Genomic DNA, 27,206 nt, shown 5'->3' with positions numbered 1-27,206 from the left:
ACACGGAGGACTCCTTTCCTCCCACGCTCCCTGTGAATGCAGATGCGAGGAGAACACGCAGTAGCTTGGAGCTGCACAGGAGAGGAGCCGGTGGCAGAGGGGACCATTTGGGAACTGCACACACGAGCACGGACAGGTGTGTGGCCAGCAGCCACGTGGGTGGACAAAGGCCGGCGGAAGCAGTTCAATGAGCACAGGTTTGGTGAAGGCTGAGGAGTCCAGCTCCCCTGGGCCTGACCAGACCACAGCAGTGACACGGTGCTGCCCGGCAGGCCTCCCGGGGCACAGCTGGCACTCCGCGGCCTCAGCCTGTGCAGCGAAGCAGACAGCACACACACCCGCAGTGCTGGCCAGGCGCCTCCATGCAGCGACCTCCTGGGGGGCCCGGCTGAAGCACTGTCCCCACTCTCACTTGGCCTAGTTCACTGCTTCCGCTGCCGGGTCCACAGAAAGGTTCAGGGCTCCTCCTGGCGGCCAGAGGGCTCTCCCTGCTGCTGGCCATCTGACCATCACACCCGGGGGACGGCACAGTGCCCTTTTCTTTTGCCTCTTGCCTGCAGTGGCAGGAAAGTGAATACAGCTTGACTGTGACTTTCAGTTTGTCTCCTTGTCCTATTTGCCCACAAATACCTGGCAGCTGGACAAGGCCAGCGAGAAAGGGCAGGGGAGTGCCCAGTGGGCCTCAGGCGGTAGGTGGCATGTGTCCTTTAGACATCAGAACATGAGCAAAAGGGTCAAAGACATTTAACCTAAATCAGACTGGAATCTACAGAAAACAGGTAGTTTTGTATTAAGACAGACTACTTATCTAAGCTAGAAAAGATGGAGACACTGGTAAATGGTAGCAGCCAGTAAGATGAGTATTTAAAATTTTATATATATATATATATATATATATATTATATGTACATATATGTAAACTAACAGACACATCGGAAAACAGGAGGTTAAGTTTTTCCTGTGTACCTGAGTGTGATGGGGTAGTTTTCATCCTAGTCTTTTTTATCCTGAAAATGGGCATTTGGTTCACTTTTAAGCAAAGAGCAAGAGTCCACAGCTGACACCTTCCCATTCACACCTGCAAATAGTGAGCTCTGAGTCCATTAGATACAAGAGTCTGGCAATACAGCCACAAGCGTGAGCCTTCTCAGGAGGAGGAAGCAGGAATCCTGGACTGAGCTGGGCTGAGGCTCTGGACCCACCATCCAGCCGACCTGGGGTGACCCCAGTGACATGGTGCTTCAGAACCAGATGACCGCCCTGGACAGGGTGTCTTCCAGCTGGGTCCTAAATGGAATCCCACCTTTAGTGCCAGGTGCTTGTAAATCACCCTACATGCCACACCACTCCCAGGTACGGCTTCCTAAAGTGTCATCATGTCCCCTTTAGTTCCGGACCCTTCACTGTTCTGTGCTGCCTACAGCATAAGCTACAAACTCTCGACCTGTCAATCCAGACGCTTTACAATGAGTTACGCACCACTTCTTACTCAACTTTGCCTCTGGTGCAGGGCTGAGTGGTCCGAACACACATGCGCTGTACATACGTATACTTCTGTCCTTCCTGTTACCCCAACATCCCCTTAGTCCTTTTTGTCCAAGGCTCTGATGCCAAGGCTGGCTGAAATGCCACGTCCTTCCTGGCGCCCTCTGCAAGTGGAGGGCCAGCAGTCGGCCCTGTCGGAAGCACACAGCCCAGGTAAAGCAGGCGGTTTCCGAAACTCCCCTGCATACCCAGCGGACGGAGTGCCTGGTGGTCAGAGCCAGAAAGCTGCCGGTGACAAGGTGCCCAGTGAGTGCACTGTGCGGGAAAAGGGTATGTGACGCCCACTGGGACGTGGGGACAGGCCTCCCCCAGGCACTGATGGCAAGGTGCTTCTCCTCCAGCCTGAGCCCCCGAACCCCAGCGGCTCCCTCTCCAGGTCGCTCACGCTGGCTCCACCTTCTGGAGGGAGGTCCGCCCGCAGTGAGTGGCGCCCAAGCCGGGGCTTCACTCCTGCACCATCACCCCCCGCCCCAAACAACGCTGAATACACACTTCACCTGCAGGCAGCGACGTCCCCACACGCAGCCCCTGAGCCCAGGTTTAAAGGACGAAGTCTGAGCACGCTCACGCCTTGACTCTGTCCTACCTTTGCTGCGACGATGCTAAGGCCCATTCCATTTTGCTTTTTCAGGGTCACAGTGATTACTTCAGGTTCCTTCCTCAGCGGCTGAGCCTGAAGGATGAAACAAAGTTATACTTTACAGCTGAAATGGGGGTGCTTCTATGACACACGGTCACACAGCTCATGCTCCAGCTCGTCAGTCAGGTTCACTATGGTGGACGGGAGGGAAAGCAGGCGAGTGGGAGCGGAAATAGTACAACAGCCAATCAACACCGGTACTCTTCAGGTACGCATCTGGGAAGGGAACTATTGAGACTCTTGACTCAAGAATCTTAAACATGAATCTAGTTATAAATGCTATTGAAATGTTACTTGAAAAAGTTAATGTATAAAACAAAACTAAACTTCCATGACTATCCAGTTACAAAACCCAAACATAAAGACAAAATGAAATTTTTACTTTATTACCTTTCAGAATAAATTACTGGGTGTTTTTTGAAGAAGAAACTTAAACGTATTTCAGAGTATCTATGGGGAGGACAGAAGAAAAACTCTGACAAAGGTGACCTAACATCTGTCTCTTGGGAAAATGCCAGCAGGCATGTTTTCCTACAGAGTGGAACTAAAGCAGCCACAGGGCTTAGGCAGCTGTGCTCCTGGCCCGCGTGACGATGGGAAGCCCGCTCGGCTGGGTGTAAACCTCGTGACAAGCTACATCCCCATAGGCCAAGCCAGTTCTTGAACAGATTCATAAACGAGTGAGCAAGATAAATGATCTGTGGACGTGACACGCTGTATATAGGTCACACCTCCCATGAAATAGGAAACGAAATTAAAGAAGAAAGCTGCCAGTACACACAGATGGGGACTTACGTATAAAGGCACATTGCCAGGGAGTGGTAATTCAACACATGGCTGTTAATTCAGAACCAGAGTTCTCTCTGGGAGAGAGTATTTTAAAATCAAGACCTGAAATCTCCTGAGGGATCTGGGAACACACCAGAAAGGTAAAGAACCAGTGATTCCATCTAAAAGGTATTTGTTTTTCTATGAAATGTGGCAATCAGACATTGCTGTCACTTCAGATTTGACAAGTAAGAACTGGTTAGGTGAATGGTAAGTGTCAGAGGCCTAACCACTGTGTCAGTAGTTCCATGTGTCATCTATTTGGGACACAGAGAAATCATCAACTAATTCATTTGGGGGAAAGGATATGATCCACATTCAAATCTAAAGTATGCTACTAAACCGAAATCCACTCATTACGACTGAGTACCGACGAGGAATTCAGGACACACAAGCAAGTCTCTGAAGCTTCACGAGACTTGTGGTTGTTTCTCAGGACCAGAATCTCTCAATCTTGGCCCAGACACACTGTTCTATTCCATGCCGTCTGGGGTTATGGGCAGAGGTGACTGAACTGCCACATCCAACCACACGTAATGCACTGAGCCTCTTCATAGTCACGCCGACATCTGCTTGTTCCTTGAACTCTTAAGTGGCTTAAGAGACGAAAATGGCAATTATAGAAAAATTTAAATAAAAAACTTCAAACCAGAAAAATTTCCTATTTCTTCTGGACTGGCATTTCAAAGAAAGATGTGCTCGTGTGTGTGGCATGAGCACTCTTCGGCTGGCACCGCCTCCTAGGGCGCAGGGAAAGCAGCCTTCTGGTTTGAAATGCTCTGTATGAAGCAAAACAGGATTTCCCTTCAAATGTATGAAGCTAGTAAATACTGGAATTGACCACTCTTTCAGAAATTTATGGAACATTAGTAAATGATTTGATACATATTTAAGACAAGGTAGAATGATCAAGACAATACTTTTAGCAAAAGAAAACATCTTCCAATAAAGATACATATTAATGTTAAGGTTGGTGTAACTGTAGGTACAAAGATTCTTTACTTAAAAAAGCACCATTTGTTTGTAGACAAAACTGTACAGACATGGTCTAAAAATAAAGACTTGTATCTATATAAGTCATGGGTTTAAGATTTTTTAGTAAAATTAGCATTAAGAGGAGATTTTAAAGCTTTCCTATCACAAGAACGTTCACTATAAGCGAGGAATGAATTTGCATCAAATTTTCACGTCATAAGGAACACACTTCTTTTTCTGGCCCACCTAGCACCCATCCAATACTTGCCAGATCCGTGTTCTCATGTAGAAGGTGACTTTCATAATCTGCACCTTCAAAGTATATCGTCCAGGTACCTGGTGAGCGTGCGTGAGGAACCAACCTGCAGAAACCTGAGGAGAAGAACAAACAAGTCGCTGTGAGACTGACAGGCAGAGCACGTCAGACACACTACAATCTTCAACAAGGGAAGAGCGTAAGGCCTCGAGTACTTGACATCTCATGACAGTATTTATTATTCTTACTCTACATACACCTTTACTCCCTCTGAAAACTGAATTAGCAGACATTGAAAATCATACATTTGTTTTGGTCCAACACCAGGTAGAAAAGATAGCTGGGTCTCCCCATTCCTTTGTTCCCAAGAACCGCTGTTTTCACATCTGTGGGTGACTGCTGATGCATAGCGTAATGCCTTGCTAACTCTCCACCTACCCCGTGGCCCGAGAGGCCCTCTCTGACAAAGGGACAGGCAGGAGGGACCCGAGTGGCACTGCTGGATGTGTGCCTGCACTCCCAGACACCGGCCACCTGACTTACAGCCCGCATATTATTTGACTCACACAGCAATTCTGGAGGACAGGCCCCTCGTCATTACTCTGTCCAAATTTCCTTACAAGTAATACTCTAATTACTTACAAATAAATTTCAGAATCATCTTACAATGTTTTAAAGAATACCATTGATATTTTCATCAGGGACGGTGACATCTTTACAAAATGAAGTCTTTCACTTCAAAATGTAGCATTCTTCATTTAGTCAGGTCTTCTCGTGTTTCTCAGAAATTTTCTGAAAAGGTCACATCACACAAGCCTCGCACAAGTCTTGCTAAGTTTCTCCCAGTGGCCTCATTACTATTAGCAGCTAACAGCTGCCAGAAGCACCCAGTGTGCCACACACAGCTTCTCAGGAGCACCCAGTCTCCATTAACCCTGAGGTGTGGGCACTGGCCAGGGGGCCAGGCTGGCATGTGCTGGGACTCTCTTCCACTCCGGTACCCACCAGGAAGGGTAATTTGGGGGGAGTATATTTGGACACTTATAAGGTTGTTCACGGTAGACAGAAAAGGAGATGCCACAAATATACTTCAAGTCAGAACATAAATTAATTTTACTTAGTTTTAGTCCTTTAAAAAAAAACAAAACGGTTTCAATCCGGTTTCACTGAAATATAATCTACAACTTAACGTCTTTCTTCTGTTCTAGGAATTATAATTATCACAGCATTGAAATTCCAACAATTGTAATTTATTTTCTTTGTTTTTCAAACATCAGGTTTCCCACAACAAGTCTGGAGCACACTGCAAGCAGACACTTCCTGCTTTCTTAGTTTAAGGAATGCGTCTCAGATCAGGCGTGAGTCTATGCTGATTTTATAGCCTCCTCTCGCAGAATCAATCGTATTGTACAAAAAAACAGAAAGAATATAAATTGCGAGCACTTTATTTGGCTTGCAAAAAGAATTGAGCATGAAGAATTAAAAACACTGATGTCATAAAAGAAAATGCCCAATTCTTTACGAGCCTTCTCAAGGCACGTGTGTTCTGGGCTACGTCACCATCTCAACACCTGAAATGAGGTGCTGAAGCCCAGACCTGATAAAGCATCACATGTCCGGAAGGTCAGCACTCCGCAGGGCCGAGGGGAGGTCCCGGGCACGGGCACGCAGCCCCCGGAGCCAGGCGCTCAGTAGGGGAAGTGAAGCAGTATGTTTATAAATGTGTTTCAAGTGCTGCCACAAAACACAGCAGAACATAAGGATCCCTGGTGGGGAAGTCGCTTAAGTGTTAGGACGTGGCTGAGGTTGTCTGGACACAGGGACACCTGAGTGGAATTGAAGAAAATACAGAAAGGCCTGTAAGTGCAACAGCAGGAGCAGGAACAGGCCCAAAGGCCCAAAGGCCCCGCAAGGACGCACAGCGCACTGTTCAACAGCGGTCACATGTGCAGTGTGTTTCCAGGCGGAGACCGAGACTGGAGGGGGACGGCACGCTCCACAGTCCCACAGGTGATGGGGGAGAGCGTCCAGCCGGAGCCGGAAACAGAGCCTGGTTCTAATGTCCGAAGGCAGTGTGGAGGCTGCCGCAGTGGCAGAACGGGCCCACGGCCGGCCGCTGCCGTGATGAACGTGGGTGCGGCGCTGACAGCTGTGGTCTCAGATGGGGGGATGGACAGTATGGAAGGGACCTTTCAGCAGCCCGGTGGCCGCTGCTGCCCCCGGGCCCACCGCCGTGCTGGGTTAGTGTGAGGACACACTTCTGGTGCCAAGGGCCAGCTGAGGCCCCTGTAACAGGCGCCCCTGGCTCGGGGGCTCCCGTGTGCCCTCAACCAGGGCTGGGGCAGCCCCTGCCCACTCCTGCCCCCGTCCCTTCACCATCCCACTCGGTCCTTTTAGACCCCGAGCCACCTAGCCTCTGCTTCTCCGAGACCTGAGGACAGTCACACTCCCATCTCCTTATAAGCAGCAGCTTCTGTAAAGCCAACTGCGTAAACTATGAAAATCTTTGAAGACATAAAATCTACTGAGGTGAGTGAAATATTCACTGGTTAAAAATCACACTCACTGAATTGATACACCTATGGACATAGAACCACAACCTTTCTATTATTCTCGTTACTCGTTTGAAACGCCTGCATCTGAGCTCCGCTGCAGAAGGGCAGCAGGCAGGGACTAACATTGGGTGGCATCGAGCTCAGGCTTCCGGTACCACGGGGACGGTACGCTCACCGCTGACCGCTGACCGCGAAGGAGAAAACGCAGGCCAGACGGTGATGAACTCGGGAGGGGAGCTGTGCCAGGGCCGGGGTCTTAGCGCAAACCACGAGCTGGCCTGGCCCCGGTGACAGCGCCGCGGCCCTGACAGAGCCGCGCAGGCACCCAGCCATCCTCACAGCAGTCCCACAGGCGGGTCCTGTCACCACACCCACTTTACAGTGAGACAGTAGGTGACGAGGGTGCGATCAAAACTCAGGCAATCTGGGGCCAACACTTGTGCTGACCTGAATGACCCCACTGGGCTGGTCCCAACACCAAGTTACAACTGGCCTCCAGAGGCCGAGTCCAGCCACCAGGCTCAGGAAACGCCGAGAAGGGAAGGAGTCAGCGCTGGCCTGACCTCAGCCCCGGCTCAAGAGCGGCGCTTACCTCTCTGGCACAGAGGGTCCAGGAACTCCTGTAAGCCGCTGGGGATGTTCCTGACGACGTCGCAGGAGTAGCCGTCCTCGGGCAGGAGGAAGGGCAGCTGCAGGTCAGGGTCCTCTTCCAGCTGCACTTCCCGCCCATCGCTGCGGGCCAGCTCGTCGGCCGTGTTTTCAGCGACGGCCACCACGTTTTCTATCAGGTCCTGCTTGGGAAACAGGCCGAATCAGAGATGCTGTGTGGCTGGCGCAGCTCGCGCAGGTACAGGGCCATCCAGGAGGGACAGCAACCGGCCAGTATATCCACAGCCCAGGGGTAAGGCAGCAAACCACCAGCTGAGCACACACCTCAGCATGTGAACCGAGACGTTCATGACTGATTTCAAGTAATGTGTAGCTTTGAACAGAAGCTGTGTAGTCACAAGAAAATGGATTTTTTCCTCTTTTCAAAAGGAATCATTTTTTTCCTTGCACAATTCTGTAACATCCAGTGCTAATTATCCCACTTTTGTAGACTGTTTAATGACATAGGAAGAGCGGTGACTTCTGAATTATGGGTTATAGTGGTTTCTGTTTAAAACCTTTTTATTAACACATAACAGACAGGAAAGTGCACAGATCCTGACTTCACAGCACACTGACGTGAACACAGCAGCTCACCTACCACCCAGCTCAGGGAGCGGAAGCGCGCCAGCCGAGCAGCGACCACGCATACACGCCCTCCCGCCTTTCCCAAAGGCACCGCTCCCAGGCTTCCCACACCCGTGCTCCTGTCGGCTCCTAAAATTCAGACAGCTGGAAGCACTTCTTTGTGCCCTGTATCTGCCTAATTCCTGTGCAAATTATGACCTAATGCTCATCCAGGTTGTCATGTAGCTACAGTTCATTCTTTTCCACTCAGGGCCGTATTCCTTTACATCCACGACGCTGACTTATTTATACCTGGTACTGTGGACACTGTGGACACTCGGTGGTACCTAGTTTGGAGCTATTTTCACAGATGTCCTTTGTTGGCATAAATGCAATACTGGAGGTCAACAGATGGATCCAACCATCTAATTAACTTACCTCTCTATTAGAGTAAGCCATCTAATTCTCAGGAAATAAGGTCACTTATTAAACAAGTTCTCCTTTTTGCTTTTCATCCACATCTCCCTGTGCAAACGTGTCCCGCACCACCGGGTAGTAACGTGGCACCGTTCACTCACCGTCGGTATAAAGGGCTCATCGGGTGCACAGTGATAATTCTGTAATAAGGCTTGAAGTTGTAGTGAATTTAACTTAAAGCAGGTGCTGTTTATATTGGGAATGTCATCAGGTGCGTACTTGTCCATCGTAAGCAAAGTGGTCGCCTTGGAGGAGAACAAACAACGGAAATATGCCTTAGAAGTATTTCATAAATATTCCCCTTTATGAACATTTGTACAATGGTAGTAACGTGCTAATTTGATTTTGAAATGCAGGATATTTTTAAGAAAACAAACTTCCATGAACATGAACCATATACATTAAATTGAACTGAAAGCACTGCCTACAAAAGGTTTTTATGTGGCCTTTTCATCTTACTAAAAAACATATAGTGAAATTCAATTGTATGTTCATAGAGCATTTAAAAAAGTCTCTTAGAACCTGGAAATACTTCCGCAGCCATTCAGGTGATCAATTCAATTTCTGGGGTCTGAATGGGCTCACTGCAATGGCCTTTTTATAACCAGCTGACTCAGTTAAAGCAGGAGGGTAGGTAGCTGCCTCTTTCTGTGCCAAATCTCCTTAGACTAGCTTAAGAAACTGAGAAGAAAATACAAAACTACAGTGTAATAACAAAAATTCGCCCTAGGTTTTGAGACTGTGGATACTCCTTTCCTTAAGTGTAAAACAGCAGTTTCTGTCTTGAACACCTAAGAAATTCCCTCAGAACTGGTGAAGCCTTTAGGACACGGCTGTTCCACAACAGAACTCTTCTGTTCCCTTCTTCTCTTGCTCTTCCTTTGTGACTCGATGACTTTCTGGAGTGCTGTGCTCAGAGTCCTTTCTCGCTCTTTCGTGTATCTCCTACTGTAGATAGGTTTTTGCTTTGTGACCCCCTGGCTTCGCATTCTTAAGAGTGAATTAGTAACCATTTTAAGTAAGAATTTGCCTTCTAGAAAGGAGCTTTAGGACACATACTTTCCTACTCTGAGTAAAAAGGACCACTGAAGGATCCGTGTCCTACTGGTTACCCTGGTATGTTGAGGTCCTTCCCTGTGCACCTCGGAATGTGACCTCATCTGGAGACAGGGCCTTGCGAGTGTAATCAAGCAGATCTACTACGACTGATGTCCTTACAAGAAGCGGACATGTGGACAGACAGGTGGACGCCCTGTGCAGACGAGGACAGAGATGGTGGCTGTGGGGGAGATGCGTCTACAGAACACCCACATACCCAGCGACCCACCCGAAGCTGGGGGAGGGACCTGGGACAGACTCTCCCTCACAGTCCTCACCTGCCCACCTGGATCTTGGCCTTCCGGCCTCCAGAACTGAGACGATAAATTTCTCACCCAGTGTGTTGTACTTCATTATAGTGACCCAGGCAAACGTATACACTGTGGGGTCCCATTGTGTAAAAAGCCCAAAAGGGGGTTGCTGAGGGTCCGCTGCGTCCCAGTCCTTCCCCAGGACCGCCCACCTGCACAATCCTGCTGAGATGACAGTCGGCGGCCAGCTCCAGGCCTTGCTTCTCCGCCCACGCTTCCACATGTCCCAGCTGCTGGCGGATGATGGCGCCCCAGTAGTGGGAGCACAGCCCCGACTCGGGGTCGGTGACCAGTCTGTTGAACAGCCACATGTTGATGAAGTGGAAGAGCTGAGAGAAGAGCTGGATGGTCAGGGCCGCATTGACCCTGCATCGCCGCAGCAGACACATCGCACCCGTGAGCGTGTGCAAAACATCGTCTGTTCAGAAACGCAGGGTGAGGCAGGGTAGCAATGGCATCGGGGAAGAGCCTCATGAAGCAGCCGTGGGCCAGATAATGGCACTTACGGGAAGGCCTGCTCCACTCATGTCTAGAATACCCGTCTCAAATGGGCAGCGCGACGTGGTGGCTGTCAACTATATACGGGGATTCCCCAGATCTATCTAGCATTTACGCACACACTAAGGGACTTTCTAAAAGGCACAGCCAGCATGGCATTCCACAATGAGAACTGCTGCTAAACAAAGCGTACGACAGTGAAACTTGATGATTTTCCTAAGAATGCCAAATCCAATAGGATAGCTCATTTATTTGCAAAATACCTCCCTCTTATATATATTAAATATTAAAATGAAAAACAGGCAGGACAGAAGGAGGGAGGGAGGGGAAGAACGGAAGGAGGAAAAGAAAAGAAGGAGGGAAAGAGGGAGGGAGGGAGGAAAGGAAGAAGGAAAGAGGAAAAGAATATCCTAACCTATTTTTGGTCTTTGCAGGCTGTTCTCTTCAGGGTCATCCAGGAAGGCTGGCATATAATTATTCAGTTCTGACTGAAGACAGTGAACCAGGTACCTGAAAATACGTAAACAGTGTTAATGATCTCAACATGTGGCACTGCTATTGTCAGACATGGTATCACGTGCAAAACAGTTTGTACTGTTCAAAAATATTTTCATTTAAAAATGTAATAGTTTTATTCTCAGGATCCGTGGAACATAGTTCACTGAATTCCATTTATTAAGTCAACACATTTTGCATAGTTATTTACGCTTCTTAATATTCATTTTCAATTAGAGTAAATGAAAACCTTTAAAATTTGTTTTGAAAATTCAACAAGAAAATATACGATTTAAATCTTTATAGAACAGTGTCTCCAGAACTGTGGTCCTTACTTAAATGCCATTTGCACCAAGTGTGCTAAAACATCCTGGGCATCCAAGGTGATCCGGCTAAGGTCTCGATCCTGCTTAATGAAGTTGAGAAGCTCAGACGCATTTGCCATCCAGAAAGCAAGTGCCCCTGCGATGTTCTTCTGTTTCTGCAGACAGAACACATCTCCGTAAGCAGCTACAGAACAAACCAAGACAGTAACACAAAAAGGGATGCTCTTGAAAAGCTGCTGAAGATAGACCAGTACCTTCCCACGTCACCGGGTATTTACCACAGATACCAGATATTTGCAAAGGAATTTGGGTACATTCACAGCGGTGGCAAATACATAACCACTTCTTGGGGTTTATGTACAGATACATGGATCTAATTAGCTACGATTTAGAATCAATGGAGAAATGGAGACAGCAAATACTATAACACCAAATTGGCAATTGTGCATTATCTGGTAATCTGTGAAGTATACACACACGTCCCCATGGTCACCCACAGCCACCCTGATACTCGCAGTCACTGGCTTGGACACCAAGCAACTCGGTATCAAGTACTGATCTATCGCCTTATCTCCCGACCACATGTGCAGGCCAGGCAACCTCAGATGAGATCCAAAGAATAGGAACCAAGGATAAACGATAAAGAGAAGAAACAGAACTTTTGTCATTTCATATTCACACTGAAGTGCATTAAGCAGAAATTATGAAATGCCGATAAAGGTTGCAGTCAAAAGGATTTTAGTAGTGCATGTTCTGCTGCTGAATGAGTGTTATGAACTGCTCAGTCCAGTTGTAGTGCTGTATTTGACATGGAAGCAGCATGAGAAACTCAGCTAAGCCAACACAGCCAGGACCAGGTCCCAGCAGTATGTCCTACCTGATCAACCTGGTCTACTTCCTGGAGAAAAACAGACGAGGGGAAATCAAGCAGAACGAGAGAAAGAAACTTGTAAACAATCATGATAGTTCAAAAAAATCCAAACACCAATATGAAGGTACGACATGAAGATACGACGTTTAGTTATAGGTTCTTCTCGAATTACACACTCATGGAAGGTGCCCAGGCAGCTCCTGGAGCGTCGCCGTAAGGGACTAGTTAGTGCTATGTTCTTCCCACTGGGACAATAACTAAGTCAGTTCCTAGAGAGCTTATCGCTCACGATGTTCCAATCAACACATGAACATATGGATCTCTTTAGAAGATTCACAAAGGAAGGACTGCTGAACGTCCCGATGGCACTGCATCCGACTACTGAAAGGTCCGGAACATAGTCTCTTCCCCTGGATTGATTAATTAATAGTGAAAGAGACAGGAAAGACCAACAGAAACAACCAAAATAAAAGTTGAGAACCTAACAATGGATTAAAAGTCTTATACCTATACTATACTATACCTATACTAAAAAGGAATAAACTGTTTTTGGAAAGTAGGTTTTTATAAATTAAAGAATTTAAATTACTATCATAGTTTCTTACTAAAATGTTACGATTCCTCCAATCACATACTAAACCTAAATCTGAAGTTTAAAAGACTTGATTTGATCATGGTGATTTCAATGACTAGTTCAAATTCAACATGGAAAAGTCTATCAAAAGCAGTTTGATGACAGGACTTTATTTGAAATAGGCTTTAGAAACTCAAACACGATGGGGGACAGACAATGGCTTTGAATGACAACTGAAAAGGAAATCATGGTTGTTTGTAAAATACAGAGTAACAAAATAGTATCCAAATAAAATGACTCTCTTTTTTAATCCCTGTCCTCACTTGGGTAAAAGAATCCTGACTCCATCAAATGCATGTGCTAACCACTCAAACATAAGAGAAACACTTCTTTAAAAATTCTGGCCTTTAAAACAATTCTGAGGGAATTAAAAGATTCGTTAGCTTCAAACTATCCTGACAGGACAACACAACCTAACCGTCTAATCCTGTCACTCAACATTACATCCGCAAGTTTTATAAGTTTTATAGCTGAATGCTGCATTGCCATGTGATTTAGGAAAACTATTTTTAAAATCTGTAAGTTCAAGATTAAATCTTCAAATTATCTGTAAGTATGGAAAACTGCTGTGCCAATTTTATCAACTAGAGAGAGTACCTAAAAGAAACAAGCCATTCTACCGAGAACATACCCTTGCTTCCGAAATTTCCCAACAGATTTATGAAAGAACTTGACCTGAACTCATCGTGAGAAGCGCCGTGATGCCCATCACGCCCACACCAGTGCAGACAATCCTACCGGCACCACAGGAGGCTCGTTACAAAAGAGCAAGTGCATCTACAGCCATTAGAGAATTCTAACAGGGGCTGCCAGGGCCTGGAGGGAAGGGACTGGGGAGAAGCGACCCGATGGGGTGGGCTTCTACTGCAGGGAATGGGAATGTCGCAGAACCAGAGGGGCGACAGCTGTGAATGCACTAACTGCTACTGACCTGGTCACTGTAAAAGGGCTGATTTTATGTTATGTGAATTTCATCTCAATAACTTTTTAAAAAATTCTAAGAAAACTCACATCAAGTCGCAATACTTTCTCACAAGTATTATAATTTTAAGGGTCTCTTTCATGATTATTACGTTACCATATACACAGTTTATCTTCCCTTATTCTAAAGTCTGTAGGGAAGAAACAGTAAAAAATTTACATTTCTTTTCAACTTTTAAAGGTATACATTTTTCAACACAATTTATATAACTTTTAATTTAGAAAAAAAACTCTTAATATAAAGGCAAACATATAACCAAATCTGAAACATTACAGTAACAAACTTGATTGACTTCAAAAGAACAAGCACATTAGGGACTGGCGTGGCGTTGCAGGTGAACTTACCTGAATCACCCCTTCCATCATGCTCACCATCTTGTTGACTATTGCGATCACTTTGTGAGTACGTTCTGTAGGACTGACATCAGGTCTGTACTGGCTGGACAATACATACCGACATGCCATATATAATACATATGTAGGTGACAACTTAAAATGGACTGTAGAGCTATTAGTATAATTTATAATGGCAGATAAAAATGAATCTTCAGCTGTGAAAAGATTTCAAAAACAAGAAAAAAGAAAAAAAAAGAACAAAAACAAAAACCCATGAAAATCAGATGGAGAAAAATGGAACAAGCAGTAATTCACTAACAATGGAATCTGAAGTTACTCACAGCTTTCCCTGAATTCGATGCTTGCAGGCAGCGTCACCTCAGGCCCAGGAGCGTCCTGAGTTCTGAAAAAATAACGTTGCCATCTCTGAAAACCAGGTCACGCAGTTCCTAACATCACTGCCCACCTGTGCAGCTTTCAGAACTATTTTTACATCTGTGTACAGTTTTTCTGAAATAATAAACAGCCCAATGCCCTGCCTCCACAGGAAGTGTATTTGAATATTCAGACACTCAGAGTTATCATCCCCCAGCTCCTCCGAAGTCAGTTCCTTGAAGTATCTGCTTCTGTCCTGAGAGCAGATCTGACATGATTCTCTATTATTCACGAAGACTTTGTGCAGCACATAGAGACCAGGCCGCTGTGCAGCTGCTACAGCCACGGCTCAAGTCACCATGAAAAGACACAGAGAAAATCTACACCACGTCAAGCCTGGCACCGAGCTCTTACAGGGAGAGAAATTTCCCAAGAGCTAGTCATTGTGTTTATTGTCTGATAAAAGTCACCCAAGATGGTCCCTGAAGATCCCTTCAGCCACTTGGGTAGCATTTTTCAATGCTCGCACTGACGCAGGCCTCAATAAAAGACATCCTAGTCACTCACACTTTTTCTTAAAGTCACAGAAACTGCAGGCACTTTTCACCATTCAGCCTGACACTACAAAAATGAGGAAAGGCCAAAAATATAAACAAAGAGAAACCTGGAACATTTCTAAGCATTAGCACTGAACTAATATTTATGTATTTTCAGGTATTCAGGATCAAATTAATTCAAAGGGTAGGTAACTTCAATTAAAGATTTCTTCAACTAGTGTGTCACCCTGCCCCCACTGGCTGGATGTAAGGTCAGGGTACTGTTACGTGAAATTCTTTCAGGTACACATATATACACATGCAGGTATGTGTCCACTAGGGCATAATGTGAAATATGATTTTGTGTTTTGTACTGTGGTCAAAAACATTTGAAAGCCATTAATAGCGCAAACTTTCTAAAATGTGTAAGATAAATGTGTTTTGCCTTTCTGCAAAGTTACCAGAAAATTAAATAGAGGGATTATGACAACTGGAATGAAAATATCGATTGAGTTAAATATTGGCTCACACCAAAATGAGGTCAATATTGATGCAAATAAATCTTCCTGTTTGGTGAAACGGGAAGTCAACACAGATATCAGGATATTTGCACTAGGTTAGTGATTTAAAATGACAGTCGTTTCCCGCAGAACATTCAAGGCTATTCATCTCATCAGACAAATGGTAACGGGCCAGAAGTAGGTATCTGGAATCACTGCTATGTGCACTTACTAGTAAGTCAGTTCAAATAACGAACACTTCTTCAAAAATGAGAAATAAACAAACACCTATGATTACAGATTTATACAGTTATAGACTACCTAACTAAAATAGTAATTCCTTTCCAACAACAAAGTTCTCTTTCCTCCATCCTCATCTTCTCCACATACTCAAAGATGAATAAGGAGAGACTATAATGTGAGTCAACTCAAACTAGGGTAATCATTACAAGTAAAAACAAAAATATTTTCATCAAATTATATGCTTCAAAGTTTACGCAGTCTATGGTTTATAATTTGGATTTAACTCAACAATTTCAGTGTAAAAATGCTCTTATACACAGATATAATTTAAATGCAACTATTTTAACATGCGTCTCTTACCCTGCCATGTTTATAGACATCTAAAATTACAGGTAAGTAGTTATTTTCAAGTTAATGTCAACGAATGACCCTGGACAAACTTTACACAGTGTTTATGTCTCTTCTTCAATTTAACAAATCTAGTAAAATGAAGGGAATTTAAATGCTCATTGAAAAAATCAAGTGTCAGTGATAATTTAGTCACTCCAATCATTCAAAGACTTCTTCCTTGACTAAAATTAGTATTTTAAACATGCTTATTAAAGTGACTTAGACTTTTATGAATATATCAAATTAAGTATTGCTTACCAACCTGTATATGTGAAAAATACAATTGAAAATGAGAAGAATCATTGCCTTAATATCAACAAAATAACACATACTTGTACTTCAAATAAAACCTTTGTTTTAGTAAGTCTGCAAAGCAAAACCATCTGACCTTGAAAAGAGTTAATTAAAATTTTTGCTCACAGGATAAAATAATTTCTGACATACAATTAACCAACATGCGGCTATTACTTATTAACTCTTTCTACTTACTCATTTTGCATATCCCAAAAGCCTTATCCTAACCCACCTTTCCTCTCACGTCTTCATTCACTCACTTAATTCTATGGGCTCAGAACTGTGAGATCCCCATCTGAAGGCACAAACTGACCTCCTGTGATGACTGATATTAGTATCTGATGATACACAGTGCCCTCTGCTGGAAGTTGGAAAATTAAAAACTCTATCAGTGGCCTTTCACGGAATTGGTAAGTAACCTTGAGCAAGTCACCTGCATCAGCTAACACCTTACTGGAGGTAAGAGTCAGAATGGCCTCATTAAATATTTGAATAGCGCCAGAAGATGAATGCTCCCAGTGTCACTGCTGATAATGAGAACGTGATAAAATATTCATACTGTACTTCCCTGCTTCTGTCTGAGTACATGAGAGGCCTACAGTAAACGTGCTCAGCACAGATAATACTGCAGTGTAAATGAATCGGCTACACGAACACGTCTGAGGCACTGACGTTAATTTTCAACATTTAAACAATTTTAGGTCACAAGAAAGTAAATTCTGACTTATTAAGGTCATATAATTTATTGACTTATTAAGACCATATAACTTAAAAATTGTGAGAAAAGAAAATAACAAAAGGCAGAGGCTCTCTATTGAAAAAACCTAGGCAAGAACAATGAGGAGAAAACAAAATCACCCCCTTCATCTCAACAGGGAGACACACCACAAGGGAGCCCAACACAGCACCACGGCACTCCGTGAGTCCTGAAAGCTCTCCCTCAAAATCAGTTTTGGCTTTGTGTATTTTTAAACACGTGAGGATTTCTTCTAAAAAGGGGGGAAATGACTAGTTTTACCTAAGTATATAAATTAACAAATATTAAAATTATAAAAACTCTCCCACATTTTTGCAGAGAAGCACATTCAAAACAGACACATTTTAATTCAACACGCCTATTTCCACTGGACAACTCGGTGGCACATAAGGGATAGAACTGCTGATGGAATATTTTTTCCCAAGTCAGTAACATAAAATGGAAATATTCTGAAAACTACTGCTGACATGCTAAAACTGTTGGCCGAGCCCTGTCGGTTCAATGGCCTTCACCCCAAGCCCTCCCTGGGCCGCTCCCTCCTTCCCACCTGCTTTCTTGCCTGCGGAAGTCCTGATGCTCCACTCTCACCATGGGCTTCACCATCCCGCGCTCGGCGGGGCTGGAGGCAGACGGTCCCCTGTCGCTGTCCAGCCTTGTGGTGCTCTGGGCCAAGAGGAAGGAAGACACCGGGCGTTTAAAACTCTGCACACAGCCGTCACGCTTCACACCCCGTGCTGCAGGGGAAGCTGTGCTGCGAGGCTGCCAAGCAGGGGGCACGACAGGAGCGCAGAGCGCGAGCAGACGGGAGATGCTCAGCACGCGAGGACGCACGTCCAGGAGGAGCGGCACGCCCAGGACACACTGTCATTCACTGTCACCGAGGAACTGTAAGACACACACAGCCACCTTCCTTTCCAAAGAGCGAGAAGGTGCTTCCAACCACAGGCACGCAGAAGCAGTACACACACACGGGGTTCTTCAAAAGCACAGCGACAACAGTGACTTTATCCCAAGCAGTTCTCTTCAGTCAGGCTAGGGCTGCGAGAACGCACAACATGAAGAGGTAGGGTCTTTCGTTTTATTTGTTAATTTTAAGAAAGGACTTAAAACTCTACTTTTCACAGCTCAAAACCTACAGAGAATTCAGTATAGAAACTGGTTTATTTCTTGCCCTTAGACAACAGAGATAAAACACACATGTATATCAACCCAACACAGCACATTTAAATCCTTCCCAACAGTACACATTCCTAACCAACCTAGAGCAGACAAAAAGGATGAGTTACCTTTATTAAGAAAACAATCAGAACAGAATCAATACACTGATAACTAAGAAATGGACTGTAGCGCACTCCCTTTATGGAAGATTACCCACTACCTCTGTTTAATGAAGACACTGAGCGCAGATAAGTAAGAAACACCCTTGTTTTACCAACTAGAGATTACACCGTATGGGTCTCTCTGGGTTTTCATTTCCCAAAAATGAGATTATACAACTTGATTTGTAAACAAAATTACTCTTTTTCATGTTGTAAACATCTTACAATATTATTTTTACATTACAGAACTGTAATGGCCATTGTGGGGATAGAGTCCCAGAGAGAAGTTTCCAGGCTCTCGGCCTCACGTGGAAAGGTGATGGCTCGGGTAGTAGATGGCCATCAGCTGTGACTAGTTGGCCATCAGCTGTTACCGGTCAGCCACTAGCCACTAATATAACTGCCGTGGCTACGCTAGCAAGTGCGGACGGCAGCTAGCAGATCGTGTGGCTCCTGCTTCCTGTGTCTCCAACCCAGCCGCCAGCGAGAATGTAGTGGTGTGACTCCCCTATCTGGCTCCGTGGGTGTTCCTTTTTGGCCTCACCATGTCCTGTGTTCTCGTGTGGGGAGCGGGACTAGAGACCCTGCATGACAGCCATAAAACATTTTGTTGTCTATTCATCAAAGTTCATTAAACGAATCCTTTATGCTATTTGAAATTTTCATCAGTATAGAGTCATGACAATCACGCTCATAAATATATATATTCATAGACAATAATTACTTCCATAAGATACATTTATAGAAATAAAACTGCTTGGTCAGTGGATAGCAATATTTAGACTACCAAAAATTGTTTTAAATGAATAAGGCAAGATAATCAAATTATGGCATTTTATACGCTAACATATTACAAAACAACTTTAGCTTGTTTTTAAATGATTTTCAAAGGAAACCTCACAAAATAAAATCCAACGGAAGCAGGACAGAAAGGTTTGTGTGTGCACATTTGTGTGTGTGTGTGTGTGTGTGTGTACAGATTTAATGATGTTAAAAAGTATAAATTAACACATGTACATGCATAAAGAATTCAAAAAAGGATCCATCAACATGTTATCGACAGCCAACTATAAATTGTGGAGGAATGAATGATTTTCACTTTTATTTTTCAATTTACCAAGTTTTCAATGTTGACTAAACATTTTATAAAAACTAAAATTTTTATCAAGACCGTTATATCTGGTCCCAAGAGTATTTATTCATTCAACTATTCCCGAGATCGTTACTGGGACTCCTTCATGCACCACATGCTTCTCTAGGCACCAGAGGTCCAGCAGTGAACCTACCCGGCAAGAGCCCTCCTTTCCCAGAGCTCACATTCTACAGCCAATCAACAAACAAAAGAGCTCAGCCGGGAATAAAGGCTGCACACAGAACTTGAAGTAAGCTGTGGTGACAGCGCCCGGAAGCTCGAGGACCACTTCCGTTCAGGAGGTGACAAGCTGAGGTATGAGAAACGGGGGTGGCCGCGTGCAAACAGTGTAAAGAGCATTCAGAGGGGCAGACACAAGTGGGCCTTCGGATGGGAACGGTAGGTGGTCAGGGGACAGCAGTGGCCTGCGTGCAGGACTGGCCGGGGCCAGCACGCGCTAAGCTCAGAGGGAAGGCGCTGCTGCACAAGCCCAAATAAAGACCGTGTGGTATCTGGGATCAGAAGCCACCGGGATCTTTGACAGCGGGGTGGCAAGGGAATCCCATTTCCATCTCTGAAACACGAGTCTGCTGCTGGGAGGACAGTGAGGAGACGGGCAGACCAGAGGAGGCTGCCGTCCGTGAAAGGAGCCATGCGGGCTCCGCCACGTGCCGACCTCTCAGTGACGATGGAGAAAGGCAGACACTGGAGGACCAAGCAGAGGTCGAGCCAACAGAACTTGGGCATGACTGGCTGCAGGGGCTGAGCGCAGGAAAGGCTCTGAGGACAACCTGTGGATGGGACGTCAGAGACTGAGCGCGGGAAGGCCCAGGAAAACGGGGTGCTGGAGAAAGAAGAGCCAGTTCATCTCAGCTGTGTGACTCTGACATACGTGTTAACTATTCCCATGGATGGCAAGCAGGCCTCCGCAGTACGGACAGGTCCAGGCCCGAGTCGGCGCACTTAACACAAAGACGGCATTTTAACTTCGGCAACTGTGCGACATCACCTAGGACACAGATCAGCAGGAGGGAAGGGGCTCCAGGTCTGAAGCCTGGGGACCCCCCAAATTTCAGAAGTGAAGAGGAGGAGCAGGAGGAGGTATGAGCACTGAAGTGGGAAGAAATGGAGTGACACCTGGAAGCTGAAAGAAAGTGCCCCGAGTCAGTGGTGGTAAGCCAGCTCCGACAGACGGAGAACAGGCCCTGGGCTTGGCGACCTGGATGGAGGGCGGCCTGGTGCCGTGACCAGCACAGGCCCCATGAAGGAGCAGGAGCCGAGGAAAGACGACAGAACTTCCGGGAAGTGGACATGTGACCACAGATCGTTTCTTCAAGAAATCACGCTGTGACCAGGAGCAGGAGCAGAAGCCTGGAGGCAACAGCTGGAGGGGGCAGTGAGGGCTTCTAAAAACAGGGTCACTGCACACGTCCGGAGGCCGAGGAGCTGCCCCAGGACTGTGGGAGTCTTTCGTCACAGCCTCCACAGTGAAGCCACCTTGAGTAGCCCCTCCACCCAGATCTGGGCGGGGCCTACGCTTCGCTTTAACCAATGGAAGGGGGAGAATCAATGCTATGCCAGTTCCTGGCCCACGCCTTAAGGAGACCTGTCAATTCCACAGTCTTGTGTGGTACCAAGACGTCAGGCTGCCCCATGGAGACATGATGAGGGAGAGGTCCCACGGAGGGAATCTGAGATGATGGAGAAGTGACAGGAGTCCCTGCATCCTGGCACAGCCTGTACCAACCAACCCACCAGCTAGGTAGGCGCAGTCACACAAGTTACCATCAGCAAGACCAACACGCGACTGCCCAGGGGAGTCCAAACGATGAGGCACACGCAGCAAGTGCACAAGGGGCTGTTGCGGTAGCCCACTGAGTTTGGGGGGGGTTGTTCCCCAGCATTAGAGAATCAAAATGAAGATAAATAAACTGACTGTGCAAGCAAAGAGCCTGGGAGGTAAGCTGGTGGGTGGGAGCTGGGGTCTAAGTCGAGGGGTCAAGGAGAGCAGGAGCCCATACTCTTTAGGGGTCTCCTGACCAAGAAGGGGACACACAGCACGGAGGAGAAAGCACAACTTCCCCGACCTTGGGGAAAAGACAGCCTGCTCATGTCCTAGGTCTGTCACTGAGCGATACCGCAGGCCGTGGGGCCACAGTGGGCAGAGAGCCCTGGGAAGTCTGTCCACACACCAGCTCCACGCGCACACTTCCAGACAGTCGCCTACGGGGCCTCAGTGATGCACACACACGTCCCGTCAGGTAACACGCAATCACCTACCTTGCTTGTCGGTAATGCTGCTCCGCTATGGACATCTCCTCCTAAATCAAAAGTTGTCTCCTGAACAATCCTGTCAGGATGAAAAGAAAGCCATGGAGTTACTAACTCTGGAATGAGACGGCGCAGTCTCTTCCAGCAACACAAAAGCACCAGTTAGTTAAACACCCCAGTGTTCCAACATCACCAAGACGTCACTTCATTTTCAGCACATGAAGTTACAGAACAAAAAACCTCCAGTCACTTCATGACCTTCCCTGCCTGATGCACACTAATCCTCCTGGGATATTCTTTACAGCTGTACTTGAAACAGTCAACTGCAAGAAACAACAAAGGGAAAAGCAAGCTGTTTCACCACGTCAGCCTCTCCAGGCTGCAAATGGCCCAGGAATAAAGTGCTGCCACCTCAGGTGCCGGGCGCCCCGTGGATAGAGGGCAGGTGACGTGCTCACAGGAGGACGGCAGAGGGGGCTAACCGTCCTCCGGCCTAAAAGCAGTCTGGTAACAGTTTGTGGACACCACCACTAGGCCGCACAGAAAAAAATGGAGAACATTTTTGATAATGTTAGGAATCAGATCAAGAATTACTCTTGTTTAAACAATTTTTTAGAGTATCGCAAAATACCAAAACTTTTGAACTATCATTATGAAAAAATTAATTCAGAATATACACAATCTCACTTAAACAGTCAATAATCTGAAGCCAGCGACATTTCTTTGGCACGAAGGAAGGATGAGTGAGTTCCAGCGCACAAGAGAGGCCCAGCCAAAGGGGAAAGAGAGCCTAAAAGCACCTGGGAACCAGCAGGAAGAGTCAGTGCTTAAATTTCCTGGGCTTCACAAGACAATCAAAAAGAATGAAAATCTTTTTTGTTACACTATTTGGAAAACATAATAGTCTAAATTCAAAGCACATGCTAACTCGAAACTTGTATTTAAGTCCAATCTACAGAATGAAACTAGGAAGGGATGTAGAAGTTCAAAACAAGTTTTCAAATTAAAAAGCAGGTGCAAACTTCTCCTCTACCCCATCACTATGAAAATAAAATCATCTGGTAATACAAAATAAAACCACACTTAAAATAGTAAGTGTGGAGAAAGTAAAGGCTATACCTTTACTTTCCATCAATCTTCTGAAAACGACTTCATGCAACACATTACAAAGTTTTCTGAAATTAAATACTTATCCTCTGTCACCAAGATATTCACAAAATGAAAGAGTGCTACGCGTCTGCACTGGTTTGAATGAGAAGTTTGTTATTTTGTGTCTGATAATGAATGTAAGAAAAATGACTGCTCACCTCCCTCTGTCATCATGACCTATCAAAGCTACAGATACTCTTACCCACCCCTAACTTCCTCTATGACGTACAAAAGTACAAGCAAAGTCTTCTCGATTCCACTGGTAATTATCATTCCAGAATAACAAATTTACTCAATACCATGCAAAGCTTTTTATTTTTTTCCCTAAAGCTACCAAAACTTTCAAGTTTAACATGGATCCCTCTGTATTGCATTCTGGATATGTGAACAGTTAGAAAATATCTTTATTCATGACTCTGATGACGTCTTCCAAATGTAAGAACCGTGTCTCGGGCATCTCAGCACTGAGAGCAATGTTGTACGACACAGGTGCTCAAAGAACGCAGATTAGGCGGATTCATAAATGAATTGACGCGTCATCAGAAGTCTCTAAAATTCCCAAAGTGCCCATCAATATCACACTGTGCCACACTGAGCACAGCATCACTCCGGCTTTGCAGGCGAAGACCCTGAAGTGTGCAGCTGAAAACACATGGATCATGGATCCCTCCAGGAACCACGCAGAAAAAGAACAGCAAACAAAGCCCAACGTTACTAGAAGGAAGGAAACAACAAAGATCAGAGCAGAAATAAATGGAATAGACACTAAAAAGACAATAGAAAAGATCAACAAAACTAAGAGTTGGTTCTTTGAAAATATAAACAAAACTGATAAACCTTTAATTAGACCGACCAAGGAAAAAGAGAGGACTCACAATCAGAAATGAAAAAGATGACGTTACAAGTGACACCACAAAAATACAAAGGGTCATAAGACACGACTATGAACAATTTACATGCCAACAATTTGGGGAACCTAGAAGAAATGAACAAATTCCTAAAACACACAACCTACCAAGAATGAAATATGAAGAAATAGGAAATATGCACAGACTAACCGTGAGCTATGAAATTGAATCAGTAGCCAAAAACCTCCCAACATACAAAAGCCCAGGACCAGACAGCTGCACTAGGTCAAGTCTGCCAAACATTTAAAGAAGAATTAATACCAATCCTCCTCAAACTCTCTCAAAAAACAAAAGCGGAGGGAACACTTCCAAACTATTTTACAAAGCCAGCATTACCCTGACACCAAAACCAGACAAGGACACCACGAGAAAATAAAATTACAGGCCAATATCCCTGATGAACATAAATACAAAAATCCTCAATAACATATTAGCAAACTGACTACAACAACACATTCAAAGGATCATATACTACGGTCAAGCGGGATTTATTCCAAACATGCTAAGATGCTTTAACATCCGCAAATCAGTCAACATGATACATGTCAACAAAATGAAGGCTAAAAATCGTATGAGCATCTCAAAAGGCGCAGAAAAAGCATTTCAACAAATTTCAATACCCACTTATGATTAAAAATCTCAACAAAGTAGGTGTAGTGGGAATGTACTTCAACATAACCAAGGTCATAAGAAGACCACAGCTAATACCACACTCAATGGTAAAAAGCTGAAAGCTTTTCCTCTAAGACCAGGAACAGGACAAGACATCCATTATAGCCACTTTGATTTAATATAGTACTGAAGTCCTACCCAGAGCAAGTAGGCAAGACAAAGACATCTAAACTGGAAAAGAAGAAGTACAACTCTATTTGCAGATGATATATCATATAAAGAACACCCTAAAGACTCCACCAAAAGACTGTCAGAACTAACCAACAAAGTCAGTTAAGTTTCAGCATACAAAACCAATATACAAAAGTCTACTGTATTTCCACAAACAACTAATTATCAGAAAGAGAAATCACTAAAACAGTCCCATTTACAATGGCATCAAAAAGAATAAAACACCTAGGAATAAATTTAACCAAGAAGGTGAAAGACCAGTACGGTGAAAATTTAAGACATTAATGAAAAACACGGAAGACCCAAAGAAATGGAAAGATATTCCGTATTCATGAATTGAAAGAATTTAATATTGTTAAAACGCCCATACAACCAAAGCCATCTACAGATTAAATCCCTATTAAAATTCCAATGGCATTTTTCACAGAAATAAAACAAACAATCCCTAAAACTTGTATGGAACCCCAGAAGACCCCAATAGTCATAGCAATCTTGACAGACAGCAAGCAAAGCTGGAGGTGTCACGCTCTCTGATTTCAAATATATTACAAGTGTGTAGTCATCAAAACAGTATAGTATTGGCATAAAAACAGACACATAGATCAATGGGACAGAACAGAGAACCCAAAAATAAACCTGCACATATGTGGTCAACTAATTTACAACAAAGGAACCAAAAATATACAATAGAAAAACGAGTCTCTTCAATGAATGGTTCTGGGAAAATTGGACAGCCACATGCAAAAAAAGTGAAACTGGACCACTGACTTATACCACACACAAAAATTAACTCAAAATGGATTAAAGAGTCGAACGTAACATCTGAAACCATGGAATTCCCAGAAGGAAATCCATGCAGTAAGCTCCTTGACATCGGTTTTGATGACGCTTTTTTTGGATCTGACACCTAAATCAAAGGCAACAAAAACTAAGTGTGACTACATCAAATTAAAAGGCTTCTGCAAGCAACGGAACCATCAACAAAGTGAAAAGGCGACGGATGGAATGGGGGGAAGTATTTGCAAATCACACATACGATAAGCGGTTAACATCCAAAACATACAGAGCTCACACAACTCAATAGCAAGCAATCAAACAATCCATTTAAAAATGGGCAGAGGACCTGAATAGACATTTCCCGAAGAAGACATACAGATGGCCAACACCAGTAACCATCAGGGAAACGCACATCCAAACCACAATGAGAAAGCCAGGTAAGTGTGTGGAGGCTGTGGAGAAAAGGGAACCCTTGTGCACTGTTGGCGGGATTGCAGATTGGTGCCGCCACTGTGGAAAACCGAATGGAGGTTCCTCAAAAGATTAAAAACAGGGAGCATCTGAGATCTTGCTCCTCAGCACATGACCTCAGTTTGGCTCAAACAAACTCATGAAAATCCTCTCCAGGTTTGGACAAAGCCCACCAGGCCCACCATGCGGACGGGCCCCGATGCTTGGTTACCAGCACGGGCCCCGGGTGCCCCACCAGCTCCCCGCTTCGCATCGGGTGAACCTGGGTGAGATTCTCTGAATTCTGGGCCTCCTGGCTTTAAGCAGCAGGCCATGACTTTATTTCAGCTATTCTTAGAAAATCCTCGAGGTGGATACTGGTTGAGACAACCCAGGGAAAGGAAAAAAAATGGGTTTCTGCTTTTAATTTAGGCTTTTAAGTTAGATTGCTTACTGAGAATCAGAACAAAATCTGCTGGACTGAACTCTCTTTAGCTCCAAAGAGGAAGGACACTTGCTTCCCAACCTGAACAGCCAATGGGCTGACACGTTGTTCAGACCCCGGCATCTGGAGTGATACCTATGGGTGCCACGAGGTGGCCAGTGCGGGAGGGCAGCTCGTCCTGAAGAAGCCTTCGGAAGCCCTGGGAGAAGCGCAGGGTGCCCTGCAATGGGTCCAACCCAAGAGGGGCCCTTGCCTTGGAAAGCACTGCGTTTCTGGTGGTGTCCGTCCGATAAGCTCTGGCTGGCCCTTGCTCGGGTATCCTCAGGTGACTAAGAACCTTCACGGGGATGGATGCCTGAGGAAACACTTCCTCTAGGCTGTAAAGCAGTCGAGAAGGGTATGTGCGGTGTCTGGCTCATCTGGAGGCCAGCACGTAAGGGCTAGTTTGCCCTAAAAGTTTGTTCACTCTACAGATCTCAAAATGAACACGAGCAATTGTGCCTCCCAGGCCCACAAGCCCCACGACACAGCCTCCCTCTAGTACCAAGATGGCCGAATGAGGATCCTTTGACACTTTTAATTTTCACTCGTACAATTAGAAAAAGCCAGATATAAAATTAGGCAGAATGAATGGAAAACATATTGAATTGGTCTCAAAGCTTCAAAAAGAGCACTTAGATAAATAGATCAATCTATGATGTCATTTAGGTGTCAACCCAATTCTCTGAGATAATAAAAATGGCTGTCCTTATTTTAAAAGGGGAAAGGTCATTTAG

The 27,206-nt window shown here is 45.1% G+C and overlaps 1 protein-coding gene across 24 annotated transcripts in view; it reads right to left on the bottom strand.

Moving 5' to 3' along the window:
* Nucleotides 1-27,206, bottom strand: part of AFDN (afadin, adherens junction formation factor) — a 131,137-nt gene that overhangs the window by 36,406 nt on the left and 67,525 nt on the right. For 17 of the 24 annotated variants that reach the window (XM_074333846.1, XM_074333836.1, XM_074333835.1 and 14 more), the window contains 12 exons: nt 21,868-21,937; nt 17,684-17,799; nt 14,383-14,444; nt 14,051-14,256; nt 12,097-12,117; nt 11,229-11,374; nt 10,814-10,908; nt 10,053-10,318; nt 8,593-8,736; nt 7,392-7,590; nt 4,257-4,360; nt 2,132-2,218 (listed from right to left, as the gene is read on the bottom strand). In XM_074333846.1, coding sequence (XP_074189947.1) covers nt 2,132-2,218; nt 4,257-4,360; nt 7,392-7,590; nt 8,593-8,736; nt 10,053-10,318; nt 10,814-10,908; nt 11,229-11,374; nt 12,097-12,117; nt 14,051-14,256; nt 14,383-14,444; nt 17,684-17,799; nt 21,868-21,937 — 1,516 coding nt within the window. The remainder of the gene's footprint in view (nt 1-2,131; nt 2,219-4,256; nt 4,361-7,391; nt 7,591-8,592; nt 8,737-10,052; nt 10,319-10,813; nt 10,909-11,228; nt 11,375-12,096; nt 12,118-14,050; nt 14,257-14,382; nt 14,445-17,683; nt 17,800-21,867; nt 21,938-27,206) is intronic. The other 7 variants (XM_074333840.1, XM_074333851.1, XM_074333844.1 and 4 more) reach the window with 2 other exon arrangements.

The sequence above is a fragment of the Rhinolophus sinicus genome, linkage group LG05 (assembly GCF_036562045.2).
Source record: "Rhinolophus sinicus isolate RSC01 linkage group LG05, ASM3656204v1, whole genome shotgun sequence".
In the NCBI taxonomy this organism is placed as follows: domain Eukaryota; kingdom Metazoa; phylum Chordata; class Mammalia; order Chiroptera; family Rhinolophidae; genus Rhinolophus; species Rhinolophus sinicus.
Note: the sequence above shows the minus strand (reverse complement) of the source record. Positions and strands in the feature narration are given on the sequence as shown.